Below are 14,782 nucleotides of genomic sequence, written 5' to 3'. Positions count from 1 at the left end.
TATTTTTGTGTAAATAATATTTTCTCGCAGCCAGAATTAGCCAAAAAGTTTTAGCTTCTTTGGAAAAGTAAGAGCATCCATTGTGCTACTTATCTATAACCGGACTTGTTTTCCGTTAAAGTGATGTTAAAAGGACAGTTAAAAAATAAATTATGTACACATTTTTAATGGAAAATATTCATAATGTGACAATTAGTAATTAATTGTGACTAATTGAAAAGTTAATAAAGTTTTCACAGCAAATAGAGTGACAGCAAAAATTAATAAACGTCACACAATAATAATTACTAGTTCAGCAAATTGACAAACCGATTGACGCAAATACAAAATATCATATGATTACCGTAACCGGATGAATCAATTCGACAAAAGTTTTGAATGTTTGTGTTGAAACATATCACGTTATTTAGCTAGAATATAAGTAACATATTTAATTTCAATTTATCACAAAGTCATGTTTCTGTCGCTCAAGTATTGTATTTTGGCTCCATTTATCACGTTCTTCGCCGTCCGAAGTTGAGCATCAGTTTCAACCTATTGTTACTGTTCGTAAAGACAGAACGAAACCGATCCTAATAATTCACCCATTTAATAATCACGTTCCGTAAAATGAACTGCGTAAGTTTCTGGCGGAACTCCTCGCACGGTTTTCAGTCGGTTGATGTGCATCGCGGACCTCGAACTCCGGCCCGGAAATTAGACAAATGTTTCAGCGCTGTCGTGCATCAGTGGAACAAACAAACTCCACAACAGTTGCATAAATTCACGCCCCTCGAATTATCCGATCGCATGCAGCTGATATTTCGACGAAGCATTCGGAAAAGTTCGTTGCGTTCAAGTTTGCGGGGCGTGTAATTATAGGTTGGCCGTATTGAAAAACGCCAAAGTGATTGCGGACGCTGAGCAAATAGGAAATGTTTGTCTGGAAGTTGGTTGTTAAGTAAATGAACTCTTACGAGGTTTCGGCAGTCCGGTCGGTTTGGTGGGAGGAATCGTGCTGGAAGTGAAATATAGCTTCGATGTGAGTTAGTTATGCCTGAATTAAATACACGCTCCGCGCTGGCGTTGGCGAAACGGACGCCTAACACCCATGCACTATGTACGAAGCGCAGCATTCAAACATTGATGAACTAATTGTTCGGGCACATCTCCGAACCGGGACAGTTTTATAATTTATCAAGAGAATACCGAAGAAAGCACTCAGCCCGACAGTTCCCGATTCGATAAATAATTACACGTCGATAATTAGAAAAATTCGATCAAAACTTTGCCGAACTAAATTCGTTGATAGTGTTTCATAACATCGGGAACACGTCTGACGTGACTTTTTTTTTGCAGTTTCGGATAATTTAACTTTGCGATGGCTCGATGAACTCCTGCCGGTGACAAGTTATCTTTTAAGACGATTTGTCGCGCAGCATCCGAGCAAAAATAAACGCGCCACGATAAAATAATACAAGCTCACGGATAATGACAAGATAACTGCACTGATTTACGGTGGGGGGGGGGGTGAGTTAAAATCGATTAAAATTTATAAAAGCCCCTTAATACCGCTGTGTAAATTTAATGAAATAGTGTTTGCACGTTCGCGGAAAGCTCAATTAAATTTACATTAGACACTAAAAAGAACTCATTAGCGCAAAAGATAATTTCTAGTGTAATAGCTGAGCTGGCTCAAAAAAAAAAACGTCCATGCGTTTTCTACGAAACTTTAATTTTCTGTTTTGGGGACTATGTATGGTTTTATGGCGCTTTTTATGCCGACTCTAAATGTCCAGGTTACATTTCGCTTTAATTAATTCTATCATTCGTCCGACGAAAGAACTGTTTTTGTGACGCCACTCAAAGATAACGGCGCACTTTTATTATTGTTGATCTTTCGTTTGGTGCATGTTAATGTCGATTACGGTTCGGTTTAAGTTTTAATGTACTTACGGGCATATTTTGTCCAAATCGGCCTTGCTTGAGACGAAGGTGAGACCGGAATCCGTCAGCACCGATAGAGGTTTGGCGCACTTCATCAGCTCCTCCAGGCCACATGCTTCACCTTTTACTTTGACGAATGTTAATACTGTAACAAGAAAAAGGAACGTTTAAACGGGGTGATTATGATATTTTTTTATGTATATTGAAATGTACAATATATGAAAATAAATGTCAATATTCATAATATACAGCAAAATATTTTTTGTTGTATACCAATTATTATTTGTGCTTGTTAATTTTTTATTTAAAAAATTATTTTTCAATATATTTTATATTTTCTCAATAAATATATTGAGAATTTTGTATATAAAATTAATAGTTTCTTCTTCTATAGATTTATTTTTATTTGTGACAGATGATAATAGTACTATATTAGAAGAAATTATTTATTTTTTAAATTATTTTTATTGATAAATTTAAGCAGGCATACTTAGTTGTAAACTGTAAATTAAAATGCGAATTAATAAATGAATTGAAGTCAATTACCACGATTTTGGCTCATGTAAATCAGTATCTCGACAGGTAAAAATTTTCCAGTTATTTTCAAATGGCAAAAATAAACTCTTTTGACGTTGTTTTTCGGAGAAAATATACTAGGGCCAAAATTAGTCACTCCCCGCAGAGTAAACATTAAAATCTTGAAATTGAAATTTGATAGTAAAAAAGTACGGTAAAATTTATCTGAAATATTATAGATGGTGGTATGCTTGAAGAAATTAATTTACTTCTCAATTTCTTCTACATAGTTTTGTCTCATTATTTTTCAATTAAAGTTAGTACTCGGTTTTCTCTTTTAGATGACAGTTCCCAATTGAGAAGTGTGCTTAAATTTCACAGTGGTAGTATCCGGGTGTGGATCAAAATAGTTTGAATAAATGTTGAAATTTAAATTTTGTTTGCGAATCAAGTGAGGATAATAGTGGTAAACTCTCAGGAAATTTGCAAACTTTGGTAACGGAAATGGATATTCCAGATGAGTCTGATGCAGACTTGACCCTGGCATGGATTACAAAAATAAAGTAAAAAAACAAGAATAATTATTACTTGTGCTCGTATTTCATAAAGTTTTAATTTTGTTCATTTTTTATATTTATTATTTATTCAGGTTTTATTTTCAATATGTACATATCGAGAGATATTCATGATCGCTCGTTCAAATTAGCTTTTAGTGATTTTACAGTGATGGCCATAGGACTTTGGGGTAAAAGTTTAATGGAGAGAAAGGGAACAAATGTTCAGGACAATTAATAATCAACGACGAACGCATAAGATATTTACAAGTTGCTTCGAGCTAAATGTTGAGGGAATTGGTTTATTTTAAAACGTTAATCGATGTCGAGTTTCAAAAGTGATTTTTAACAGTATAATTCAGGTCGGAGATTAAGATGTAAAAAGTTTTTCGGTTGCGGCAGGGGTTTATTAAACGGAGACGTGTCGGGCCATTAACGCGGTCCGTGTCTTATACAAGAAATTTGGCAACTAATTAACAAACAGACATATACAACGGGCTTTTAGCAAGTTGCAGCGCGAGACTCGTAAAGTAATGTATTATTCCTGCGGGACGCTCCCGAGGAAATATATATATGTGCGGAGGCTAGCGGAGCTCGGGCTCGCGGAAACTTTCGCCCCTCAAGAAAGTCGCCGCTCGCTGTCAGCCACGGTCGTTACAAAAATGTTCCGGCCCGGCAATCTTATCAACTAATTCCTACGGACGACGACGGATGATGTAATTGTGGCCCGGGGCCCGGGCCCACTTAATTTTCACACTCGCCTGGGTCGTCACCGTATGTGTGCGGGACTCCCCGAAATTAACAGGATCGCAGAAGTGAACTGTCGGTCGGTATTAGGAGTTATTTCGCCGCAGCCCGAATTGGAGATTTGAGCGCCATAATCGGTGCAAGGGAGTATGACACGCGATGGTAAATATAAAAGGTGTGCATCTTCGGCTAGTGGAATATAATGAGTTAATATTAAAAAGGAAGGACAGATAATAAGTATTACATAAACCTCGTTAATCAAAAAAATTGTGTGGGACTTGTACAATTACAATTTTCTGATAAAAGTACAGAACGCAACAAGAAAGGCGAAAATCTAATATCTGATAAAGGTTTTTTTTCGTTGGAAATTAAGACGCGTGAAGGAAAAAAGCTGTGGAGGAAAATTGTGAAGAGAAAAATTGACGATGCATGTCGGCTAAAGTATTGTAAACCGGTGGAAATAAAAAGCGTAATTGAAAGCAGTCGTCTTAATGCCGGCAAAATTAATATTTTCATTTCGGTTCGAGAGCCGGCGGCTTGAAAAAGTCAAACCGAAACATTATCTAATTCCGGAGTCGGCGCGCGGTTTTATTATTTTATATTTTCAGACTCCGGTCCGTGGCGCTGATTAAAAACCCGCTTTTTAGATGAAAGACAAAATTGGAATATTACTTTTATTTTTTAACTTTCCACCTTGGCCCGTTATCCTTACTTATTGCCAAATTAAGTGAGATTTATCACTTCCCAAACAACAAAAAGTGTAATTTTCCAGCCCGTTATGGGAATTTTCATTCCCCACAATAAAACGCCTAATATCTTACTGCAAATCCTCACTGTTTGCCACCCCCACACGCCACCGCTTGTTGTCCTTTGTTTTCGTATATTCCACATTCAAATTTGAATAATACATAAAAATTACCCGGGCCTCGCTCTTAATTACCTGTCCACTTTGCGTCCCACGGCTTTATTAATGCCTTTGAGAATTTAGAATGCCGTTAATAACTAGTTTATTCTGGCTAAGAGAATAAACATATATACTTCACGTAGGAAAATCCAGGTACTAAATTACTTAGATAATTAGAATCGCTTACGATTACTACTTTATTCTTAATTGAAGTTTAAATAAAGGAAAGCTGGTGGCGCCTTCTTTTAGACAGTAGAACAAGTTCATTCAATTGTGTATGTTTTGTTCTCCAATGAATGTGGACATAAAATACGTTTACGATTGTCACGAATGTTAGCATTGTTTTGCGGATTGATTGTCATAAATTATTAGTGTGAAAAATTGCGTGGTACATTCGTAAATTTTCCAGCGAGAAGGGCATCAATGTCCACCACAGACCAGTCGATTGTTCGTCGAAAATTCGGCTGAAATTTTTACGCCATATTAGTTCGAATATTCACGCTCAGATGCAACCATTGTGAATCACGTGACGATAATAATGGTCGGACCAACGGAATGGACCAATTCTAGATAGACACGCAGTCAATTATCAAGGCTAATTGATTAACGTTCCAACGGTAATAGTCGTGCGAACGTTGTTATCTAGATTCGGAGTCTGTGTCGTCCTCATTGTCCTTTGATTTGATGTTTGAAAAACGCGGCACGTCCCACATTGTTAAACGACGCGAACGAAAGTGTAGAGCCCCCGTAGATTGGATTGATGGCGCCACGATCATGCGAAAATCATGGACGGCGACAATAAGTTTGTTTTATTGGTTTCCTGCGAGAACAAGAAAAGATGTTGCCGGTAATTTATGGCCTGGCTATTAAGTGAAATCTTATACCGTCTCTCCATTCCTCCAACACAATTTATTCACTCAAAGTGTAAATATTCGTGTACATACATTTTATACTACTTTAGATAAGTGGTTTTTTCAACAGAACAGTTGAAAGGGTAAGAGGCAAAAGTATCGTTTTAAAACGCGTTTTGGTAGAGCTTATCATTTCTAATACTAGAGGACAAACATTGGCATGTTTGTACAGCTTCCTCCCTCGTTTAAGAAAGTCCACATCAAAATAAAACAAACACACCACATTATTAATACACGAATTATCCATGAAACATGCAAGATTATATATAGTGTGCAGAAGTTAAAAACTGGGTAGGAAACGAAATCTCCAGATAATAGACAGTTAGGAGCGGGTTAGCGAGTTTAACTATCTGCTAGTAGGAATTAGAAGCGAGTCTTATGCGCGCCACAATAAGGGCAAACAGTGCTCCAAACTGTTTCTTTAGCGAAATTTATAACCCCCATTGAGGGTATTAGGAAATTTAGCTAACACCGGGCGAAATCAGAATTTCCCGTTGCAATTTATATTGATTAGAGGCAACTATACATCATCGCCCACTAGAAACTCTTCGCTGCAGTAACCTTTTTCTATAATCAATAATAATTAATAATTATCCTGGGTGAGCGCGTCACAGCGTGGATGTCGCGTTCATTAGCAAATCACGCACCCCCGCACGAAATTATGCGACGCAGTACTCATCTCAGGTGTCGGGTCGCAATTGAATCGTCCTCACCGGATCCGGTAAATCAAAAACGGGAGGTGATCGACGTCCCTGCCCGAGTACGGCGGATGGCGGGGACCGTATTGGTCACCGGTGACTAATATGTGGCCGGGTGACTGATGGGACGATCCCCCGGACCCGTACACATTGTTGCAGTCCTCTGTCCCGGTTTGATACATCGGTTCGGTCGCATGCCGTGTTTGCACGGGACATCTGAGTTATGGAAAACTGGCGCACTCCAAAATCTACGTTTATTTATGGGACGTACGTTTCGGCTTGGGACAACGTTGACAGGAAGTTGTTTTTGAGTGGTGACAGTTTTGTGGACTGAAATGACTAACTTATCATTCCGGTTAGCTGAAAACATAAAATTTGCGTGGGAGCTTGTCACATTTCATCCACCACGACGTTAATACTGGATATGCGTAAGATTATGAGAGCAACAGTTATGGCAACATTAAATTTTCTTGATTGTCATTGGCTGGAACATAAGCCGAGTAATAGAGTCCATTAATTAGGGCATTAAGTCGAATGTGCACCGTTTATCGGGGGATAATGTGATCGAAATTTGCGAAAGTCGATTGTCCAATTTGATGTAGTACCCTTGATCAGGTTTTGTGTGTATGAAACAAAAAAAAAAAACAGAATTATTGCGAAATAAATTCCGTTATTGACCCTGATTTGATTTCGTTGAACAGAAGGAGGTTTCAAAAGCTTGTAATTAATTTACGATAACAAAGGATCGCATAAAACCGTCCCTCACCATCTCGTGAATTTTTCGTTCCGCCACAAATATAATTTGCCACATCTGGTTTTTCCTATTAGCATTATTTGACGGGGTGAAAAAGGAATATAACGCGGGTTTAGTTTTCGTTCGTCTTGTGATTGGGTCGGATAGGAAAGTTTTACAGGATAGTTTAGAGAGCAGATTAAAATTTAAACTATTTAAAATAAGTTTGCCCGTGAGACTCGTCCGCTGAAAACGGAACACCTATATTTAAGACTATAAAAATAAGAAAACTCCAGATAGTTAAGAAAACAAACATTTTATTAAGGTAAAAGCTTCCGAGCAGAAAACAATACTCCACCATCTAAAATGCAACAAATTTAATTTAAAATTCACTTAAAGTTATTTAATATTTTCTAAATAAGTAAATTAAGTTGCATTTTTATTTACTTTAGCCAGTGGGCATATTTCTCCATGTAGCAACTAATAAATTAGCCACTATCTGAATTGGCGCAGCCTCTTCAAAGGAACAAAGGCTCGAATCCGGTTTAATAATAAATTCGGTTAACAACCGGGTTAGTTTGCATATTTTATTGCCTCCATGCGACTTCAGTTTACAATAAACACAAAGGGCGCACCGAATTGGTACAAATGCATAACTCCAGATAATAAAAATCAAACAATCAACGTTAAAAAAAAAGAACGGTGTACTTTCAGGGAGGCAATGATAGATAAGTGTTGGCGCAGAAATTAGACAGTAACAGAGTGTTGCATAAGACTCGAGCGGAAACAAGCAGCTTTTTTATGTGGAAAAGAACCCGACGGTAATGGACAATTTTCTTTGTCGCCCGCCGCTAAACAAATCATCATTTAATTGCGAACTGCGAAACAAAAACGCTCGAGACGTTCGCAATTTATTAACGGGCTTTTTAGTTATTAAGGAAGTGCGGTCGGCGATTTTTTTAAAATTCCCCCCACAAATGGGTACATTAAGAGGGTAGTATTTTAAGTGGGTTTGATGGCGGAAATCAAACTGTTCAGATTTGTACACAATGGAAACGAGGGAAACAACGTACAAAGTGGCATAAGTGGAAATCGCCGTTCTCGTGTGTGTATTCAAGGTTTGCGCTTTTGCATTTTAATTGGACACAATTGTAGATTAAATCTGTATTGTTCTAAGCTTCCAGACAAATTAAACAAAGGGGAAATTGAACAGCCCGCGCATCCGCCACAATTTTAATCATGACTGACACGATTTCATCTCTATCGCCAATTTTTGTAGGGTTCTTTCATAAAATACATTTTTAAAGTTGAAACAATTTGTTTTCACATATTTCAGCTAATTTAGGCTTCTTTTTCCGTGCTTTTGTATTACAATTGAACACAAGTGTAAATTAAATCTACATTTTTGAGAGATTCATTAAAAACCACGAATCAGTTACAATTTTATATGTATTGACATAATTTATATATTTTAATTAGTTACATTTACAGATTAAATCTGTATTGTTTTACACCTCCAAATAAACAACATTTGCCACAATTTTAATCACAACTGACATAAATTCGTCTCTATTGTCAAAAAAAAAGTTGAAAAAATAGTTTTTCTGGTCATTTTCTTTAATTTCGAATCAATGTTCAAAGTGTCTTAGACTCCTTTAAGTAGTTAATTACCTAACTTATTTTTAAGCTTTTACGTTTTAATTGGACTCAATTATAGATTTAATGTAAGCTTCCCGATAACTAAACAAAATGGCGCATCCGCCATAATTTAAATCGAATTGATAATTATATCTCTATCGCTAATTTTTGAAGAGTTGAAGTTGAAAAAATTATTTTCTCTGCTCACTTCCATTAATTTTATGAACTAGTAACTCATGTTCCAAGTGAAGTATAGACCCACACAAGACACACCTTTGACAAGATAATTATTATCTATCAATAAGCAGTTTTAGCCGCTGTCTAAAAATACAAAAACATGAAAATTTAATCCGTTTATGGATATTAATATTTTATTATAATAACGATTATACGTCAAGGCTAGAAATTCACAGAACCCCCATAAAATCGTTGCCCCCATATCGATTGAAGGTTTCCGCAGAAAAACTTGCGACTTAAAATCCACCACTTCCATTTCCGTTCACACGAGTGTGTGTGTGTGTGTGTGTGTGTGCATTTAAGGTTTCAACTTTGCATTTCAATCGCAACCGTAAATTAAAACTAAACCACACACGTATAAATTCTTCAACAAGACTGGATTTCATCCGCACCAGTCAAACAAGACCAATTAAGCTCGAGTAACATCTCTAAATTAACCCTCGACGACGCGAGCTCGAGAACTCGTGTCGCTTGGACCCCGACATAAATTTAATTTGAACAAAATCATAAACATCTGTACATTTATAATGGAGGACTCCCCCTTGTTGCTCTCGGATTTATATTGTGGAGCGCGGCGAGATGTTGTCTTCACCGCATCCAGAAATTATAAATGCCCTTACGTGACTTACCCTTGAATTTAACACGGACAAGGGGGTAATTAGAAGCAATTTTCTTTTTTGGCTACGCTTATTGTTTTTATCTCGTCACATATGATGTTGGATTCACATTGTTTTGAGAGAAAACCCTGGCTGTGTCGTGTGGAAGGGTTTAATCTTTTTATGTCAACTGTTTCTTTCACACAGAATTCCACACGGGGCAATAATCGCATGGAAAACGCGTTTAAACTGGAACATAACGATTTATTAATGACCGTGCAAGTCCTAGGAGGTCGACGGATCATTATTACCTTAATGTCTCTCTCACTGGCTGTAAATACAATCGAAAACCGAAGGATGTTTGTGGCAGAGCCGCGGGGAAAACGTGTAATTTTCCCAATGTAAATCAAGGATAATGGAGTCGGGGAGCATTCCCTTAATACTGGAATGGCATGAGTCGTTGCAGTTTTAAGCAGATTTTTCACTAATTGTTTTAACACTCGTTGCCGTTCGACGCCAACTCCACAAAGAACCGCTTCAATTACTAGCACGCGAATTTCGAAAATTACTTCGTTGTTGTTATGGGTATCGACTTTTTTCATCAGGTTTTTTTCGTCTCTACCGCAGCTATTTATAGCTTATTAACCCGCGAAAACGGAATGTGTACGTTTAATTTTATTTCGGCCTTGTACGGTTATTATTTGGTAATTTTTTTTTTTTTTTCGGCGAAAAATCCGTACCGCAATATTCTTTGCAGAAGCACACAAAAGCAAATATGTACTTTTAATCATTCCCGAAGTAAAATTCCGGCCTGATAGGATGCAAAATAATTCAATACGCCCCCCATCTCGGCTAAACTTGTGTGTGCAACGAGCGACAAGAATAGTTTAAGTAGATAAAATTGTTTGGTCGGTTTTTAGACCACTTACGGAAATTAAATTGGGTTTTCTTTAATCGAGAAACAGTCGACACGAAAGACATAAGCCGGCTCTAATGCGATTTTTCAATACGGCAAATCGAATCGACTAAAAATCAACTGTATGCAAATTAGTTTTCATTTTTCCTTTTCGCGGTGGCTAAAATTCCCACTGAATATCAATAAGCAACGATAAATCTAATTTCGCGAGCGGTTACGAAATGATGGTCTGGTAATTCTTAGTCTAGAGTTTAAAGCAATTTTTTTTTTTTGAGAAAATTGGAAGATCGACACTAATAATAAAATTTACATTAAAACGGGAGAAAATGATACTGTTGTGTAGTACTTATTTATTAAATACCCGTTAGGCTATTTGTGTATTTAGTTTATCGCAGTCAATCGGGTAGGATTTGAATAAATAAACAATCCCTGGATATGGAGCGGGCTCTATAAATTAATTAAATGTCAACTGAAATGTACACTGAATCGTTAAATGGAAACATTTTTTTTAATTAATGTGATTTTTCAACAACTCCTGAGTTCTCCGTATTGTTAAAGCTGGTAATTATTATTTTTTTCTGCGTTTGTGCAAAAGTTGTAATTTCGCTTCGATACTGCAAAATACTGACAATAACTCTTTAAAACAAACAATCTTCTTAAGTTGTCCGAAGTCGGGGAACTTTATAATTAATTGTTACGATTCATTTATACGTTTACGACAGGCAACTATTTCAAAAGGAATTATTCGATACTTGAAAATTGCGCCTAAAGCATTTTGTTATATAATGGAAAAATGAGAGGATTAAAACTCGGAAATTACAAAGGAAATATTTTGATATGAATATTAATAAGCGGTATAATGCTTGTTATATTATTAATATAGTCGTTATTATGAGTAGTTTTCCAATACTTTTGCACACATAAAAGAACACAAAAGGGATAAGTAATTAATAATTTGCAGTTTCCGATATGAAAGCACTGAAAATTTCTGCGGTACTGTACGAATTGTTATTCTAAACACTGGTTAAATTACAGTACAAAGCCCGGTGATTAGTATGATTACCAGGTTGAAATTTATTATTCATAATTGTCTATTATCGTGTAAATAGCGATTAATTAATTAAACTATTAACAGGCGAAATATACGATCACACGAAGCATAAATTTTCCAGGATCAATTTGTCCCACACACAAATGGGAATTTATCATTGCCCAATTGCAAAATAACGGCGTCATATTATTGTTTGTTTTATATGTGTTCTGATATTTAATACAAAGGATTAAGTAATTTTATATAAAATTTTCCCCAAGTTAAAGATTGTCGTTAAATGTGATTTATATGAAATTTTGAAAACATACTGCAGCAGACATAGAAATTTCACTCGGATAATTATTTTTTAAATGCATATCATTTATAATTTCAATCACGTTTCTGATTGATGGTAATTTAAGCCATTAATTGAATGTAAAATCACATATTATTTTCCGAAAACCGCGTTTCACGTTCCAATATTGCTACTGCATAATTTCAGTTCAACACAAACATCTGAACATCATTCTGTATTTTAAAAACATCTTTCATATTTCCCTTGTGTTTACAATCAGTAAGACAAATATTAAAATAATAATAAACCGTATTTTCAGATTTTTCAATTGTTATTATTAAATTATTCGAGTTTAAACATGTTTTACAGACAATTATTGATTAGTGGATGTGAAAATAAACATAAAACAAACCCCCCCCCCCCAACATCTCATAAAACAATCTATTCAAACTACTACACTATATAGTAACTTGTATCGATTGAAATAGGATTAAATCCAAGAACAGTCACGTAAGGGCATTTATAATTTCTGGATGTGGTGAAGACAGCATCTCGCCTCGCTCCACAATATAAATCCAAGAGCAAAGTGAGTTCTCCATTATAAATGTACAGATGTTTATTATTTTGTACAAATTAAATTTGTGTCTGGATCCAAGTGAGTCAGAAGTAAATTAACGCCTCTACTCAAGGATTAATTGATCTAGTTTCAACTGGAATCAATGAATAAAAATCGGAATCATACAGATAAAAATGGAAGCTTCTCAGGGATTAATTGATCTAGTTTGACTGGAATGGATGAATAAAAATCAGAATCCCTACTTAAATGAATGCAGATGAAAATGGGGGAGCTGTTCATTTTTCTATGTAAATTTCGAATCGATGTGGACACAATGATTTTATTGGTGTTTTTGCGCTAATATAATAAAATATTAATGCCATCCATAAAAGGATTATATTAAATTTTCATGCATTAATATTTTTAGGCTCCCACTTTTGTGCAAAATCCCATAACTGATGATACATTTTAAAACAAAACCTGAACGAACGGCCGAACTAATTACTGTTAAAATAATAAAAGACATTGTTTATTTATGAAAATTAAAACAGTTCGCCGATAATTTAAAGCATCAATACAAATTATACAAAACAATTAATTAGTATTAGTTTCACCTGTTCAATTGAATCGATTTATTTTGACTCAACGTCGAAACGAAAGTTGCAACGCAAAATACACAATTGTTCGGTTTAAATAATCGATACGTTATCGCTTTTGATAATTGGAAACGTTGATGGACATATTTACAATAAATTCCGGGACGAGCACTTAAATAATTTTTTGTGCGTTTTGTTTAAAAACGTGCAATCAAAAATTTATGCTCCGGTATCGACTTTTTTTTTTTGCTGGCAGCGATATAAAATTCACAATTTAAATTTGTTTGTCGCGGATTTTTTTCGACGTCGAACCTGAAACTTCTCATATCTCTCGGGTTTTGTCACGATTGTCGAATATTTTTTTAAAGGTGTATTATATTAAACAATGTGATGTAAATGTTTTTCGTGAGTCGATAAACAACATTTCATATTGTTATCTTTATACAAGGTGTCTCAAATTGAATGATTTGTGCCGTTTCTAGAAACTTAACATAAACTGACATTTGGCACATTTTGAAGAAGTTATAAATTTCATTGTCACTGTTGGGAATAATAACCAATTTGGAACACCTAGAATGTGTATTTTATATTTTTTATGAATAAGTCCGATCCAATCTTGGCGTATGTTTATGTAATGTCGGTTACCTATCTGTCTGGCTACTTTATATTAGTCTTTCATTTGGTTTTAATCAAGCTCCTTATTCATATCAGATAACATATCAGTGCCGCACAGGGAATTATTTAATAGGGTTTTTCGCGATGGAAATGAATTAGAATACATTAATCAAGTATTTAGTCAGTTAAAAGGAAAGATGAGAGAGAATTCGGTTTTTAATATTCAAAGAACGACGCACATTAAAATTGAAAACCTTGACGGTTCATGCAGTTTTCGCTAACAGGTGTTCAGAGGTTGATTTATGCATATAAAATTATAAACTTGAAAAACTTTCGCACGTGTGTGTGTCAAATAAACAGAACTGGGTAGGAAAACGAATTTGGAAACGTGGAAGGGTGAAAATGTTAAAATGGACAGTTGTGACATTCATATTAAGAGCTCTTTTCATATATATCCGATTACTATACCATAAATGTAATCTAGTCAGCGTTGTAAAAGTTTCTGAAACTCTTTTCGTGTACACACAATCCCGTGTAGTTCGTAAAAGTAGACTTACTCGAGTCTCGGGCGGATCTATAACTTTGCCGGGAGTTATACTTTGCAATATTTCACAAGTCGAGCCAAATTTTCTATATAACTAAGTAGTTAATCACGTCAATTCAAAATGTATCCAGATGCAGCTCAGGAAACTTCTACAAGCACTTTAACGTTGTTCTCTCCGCACACCATATACAAATATGGCAATCGACGGATGTTAAATCATATTTAACCGCATTGCGTTTTTTGCCAATAATGAATTATCCATTTTTCGAGCGTGTTCATGAATTTTAATTAATTAAATCATATCCGGGCCTCAAATTATAAACAAAATTCTGATTCAATTTAAAAGCTATTTATTTTAACGCTGAATATACACAATTAGTTAATGAAATAACAATGCATCGGGTATTTTTAATCGAGTCCGAAGCCGCACTTTAACAACACGCATTAATTTGTCGAGCATTATTTCGAAATCGCACCCGGTTTTCGGGGTGCAAATTAAAATAGTGGTTTTACGGAACGGAAAGACTATCTGCGGCACATGTTGCTCGTTTTAATAAACTTTACAACGGTCGGAGTTGCGATTAGCGAAACGCCAGAGAAAAATTTATAAAAGAGCTATTTTTTTTCAATCCGGAATATATTCAGTTTGCTCTGAAAAAAAAACGACATTAAAAAACAAATGACATGTTTTGTTCATTTCCAGATTAAATTTGTATAAAAATTCCAGTCAGTAACTAAAAGTAAAATGCAACAATAAAATTATAAAATTT

General features: G+C 35.4%; 1 protein-coding gene across 1 annotated transcript in view; it reads right to left on the bottom strand.

Moving 5' to 3' along the window:
• Positions 1-14,782, bottom strand: part of LOC109596729 (uncharacterized) — a 38,908-nt gene that overhangs the window by 4,818 nt on the left and 19,308 nt on the right. The window contains exon 2 of the mRNA XM_020012308.2: positions 1,936-2,071. Coding sequence (XP_019867867.2) covers positions 1,936-2,071 — 136 coding nt within the window. The remainder of the gene's footprint in view (positions 1-1,935; positions 2,072-14,782) is intronic.

This window comes from Aethina tumida, chromosome 1 (assembly GCF_024364675.1).
Source record: "Aethina tumida isolate Nest 87 chromosome 1, icAetTumi1.1, whole genome shotgun sequence".
In the NCBI taxonomy this organism is placed as follows: Eukaryota; Metazoa; Arthropoda; class Insecta; order Coleoptera; family Nitidulidae; genus Aethina; species Aethina tumida.
Note: the sequence above shows the minus strand (reverse complement) of the source record. Positions and strands in the feature narration are given on the sequence as shown.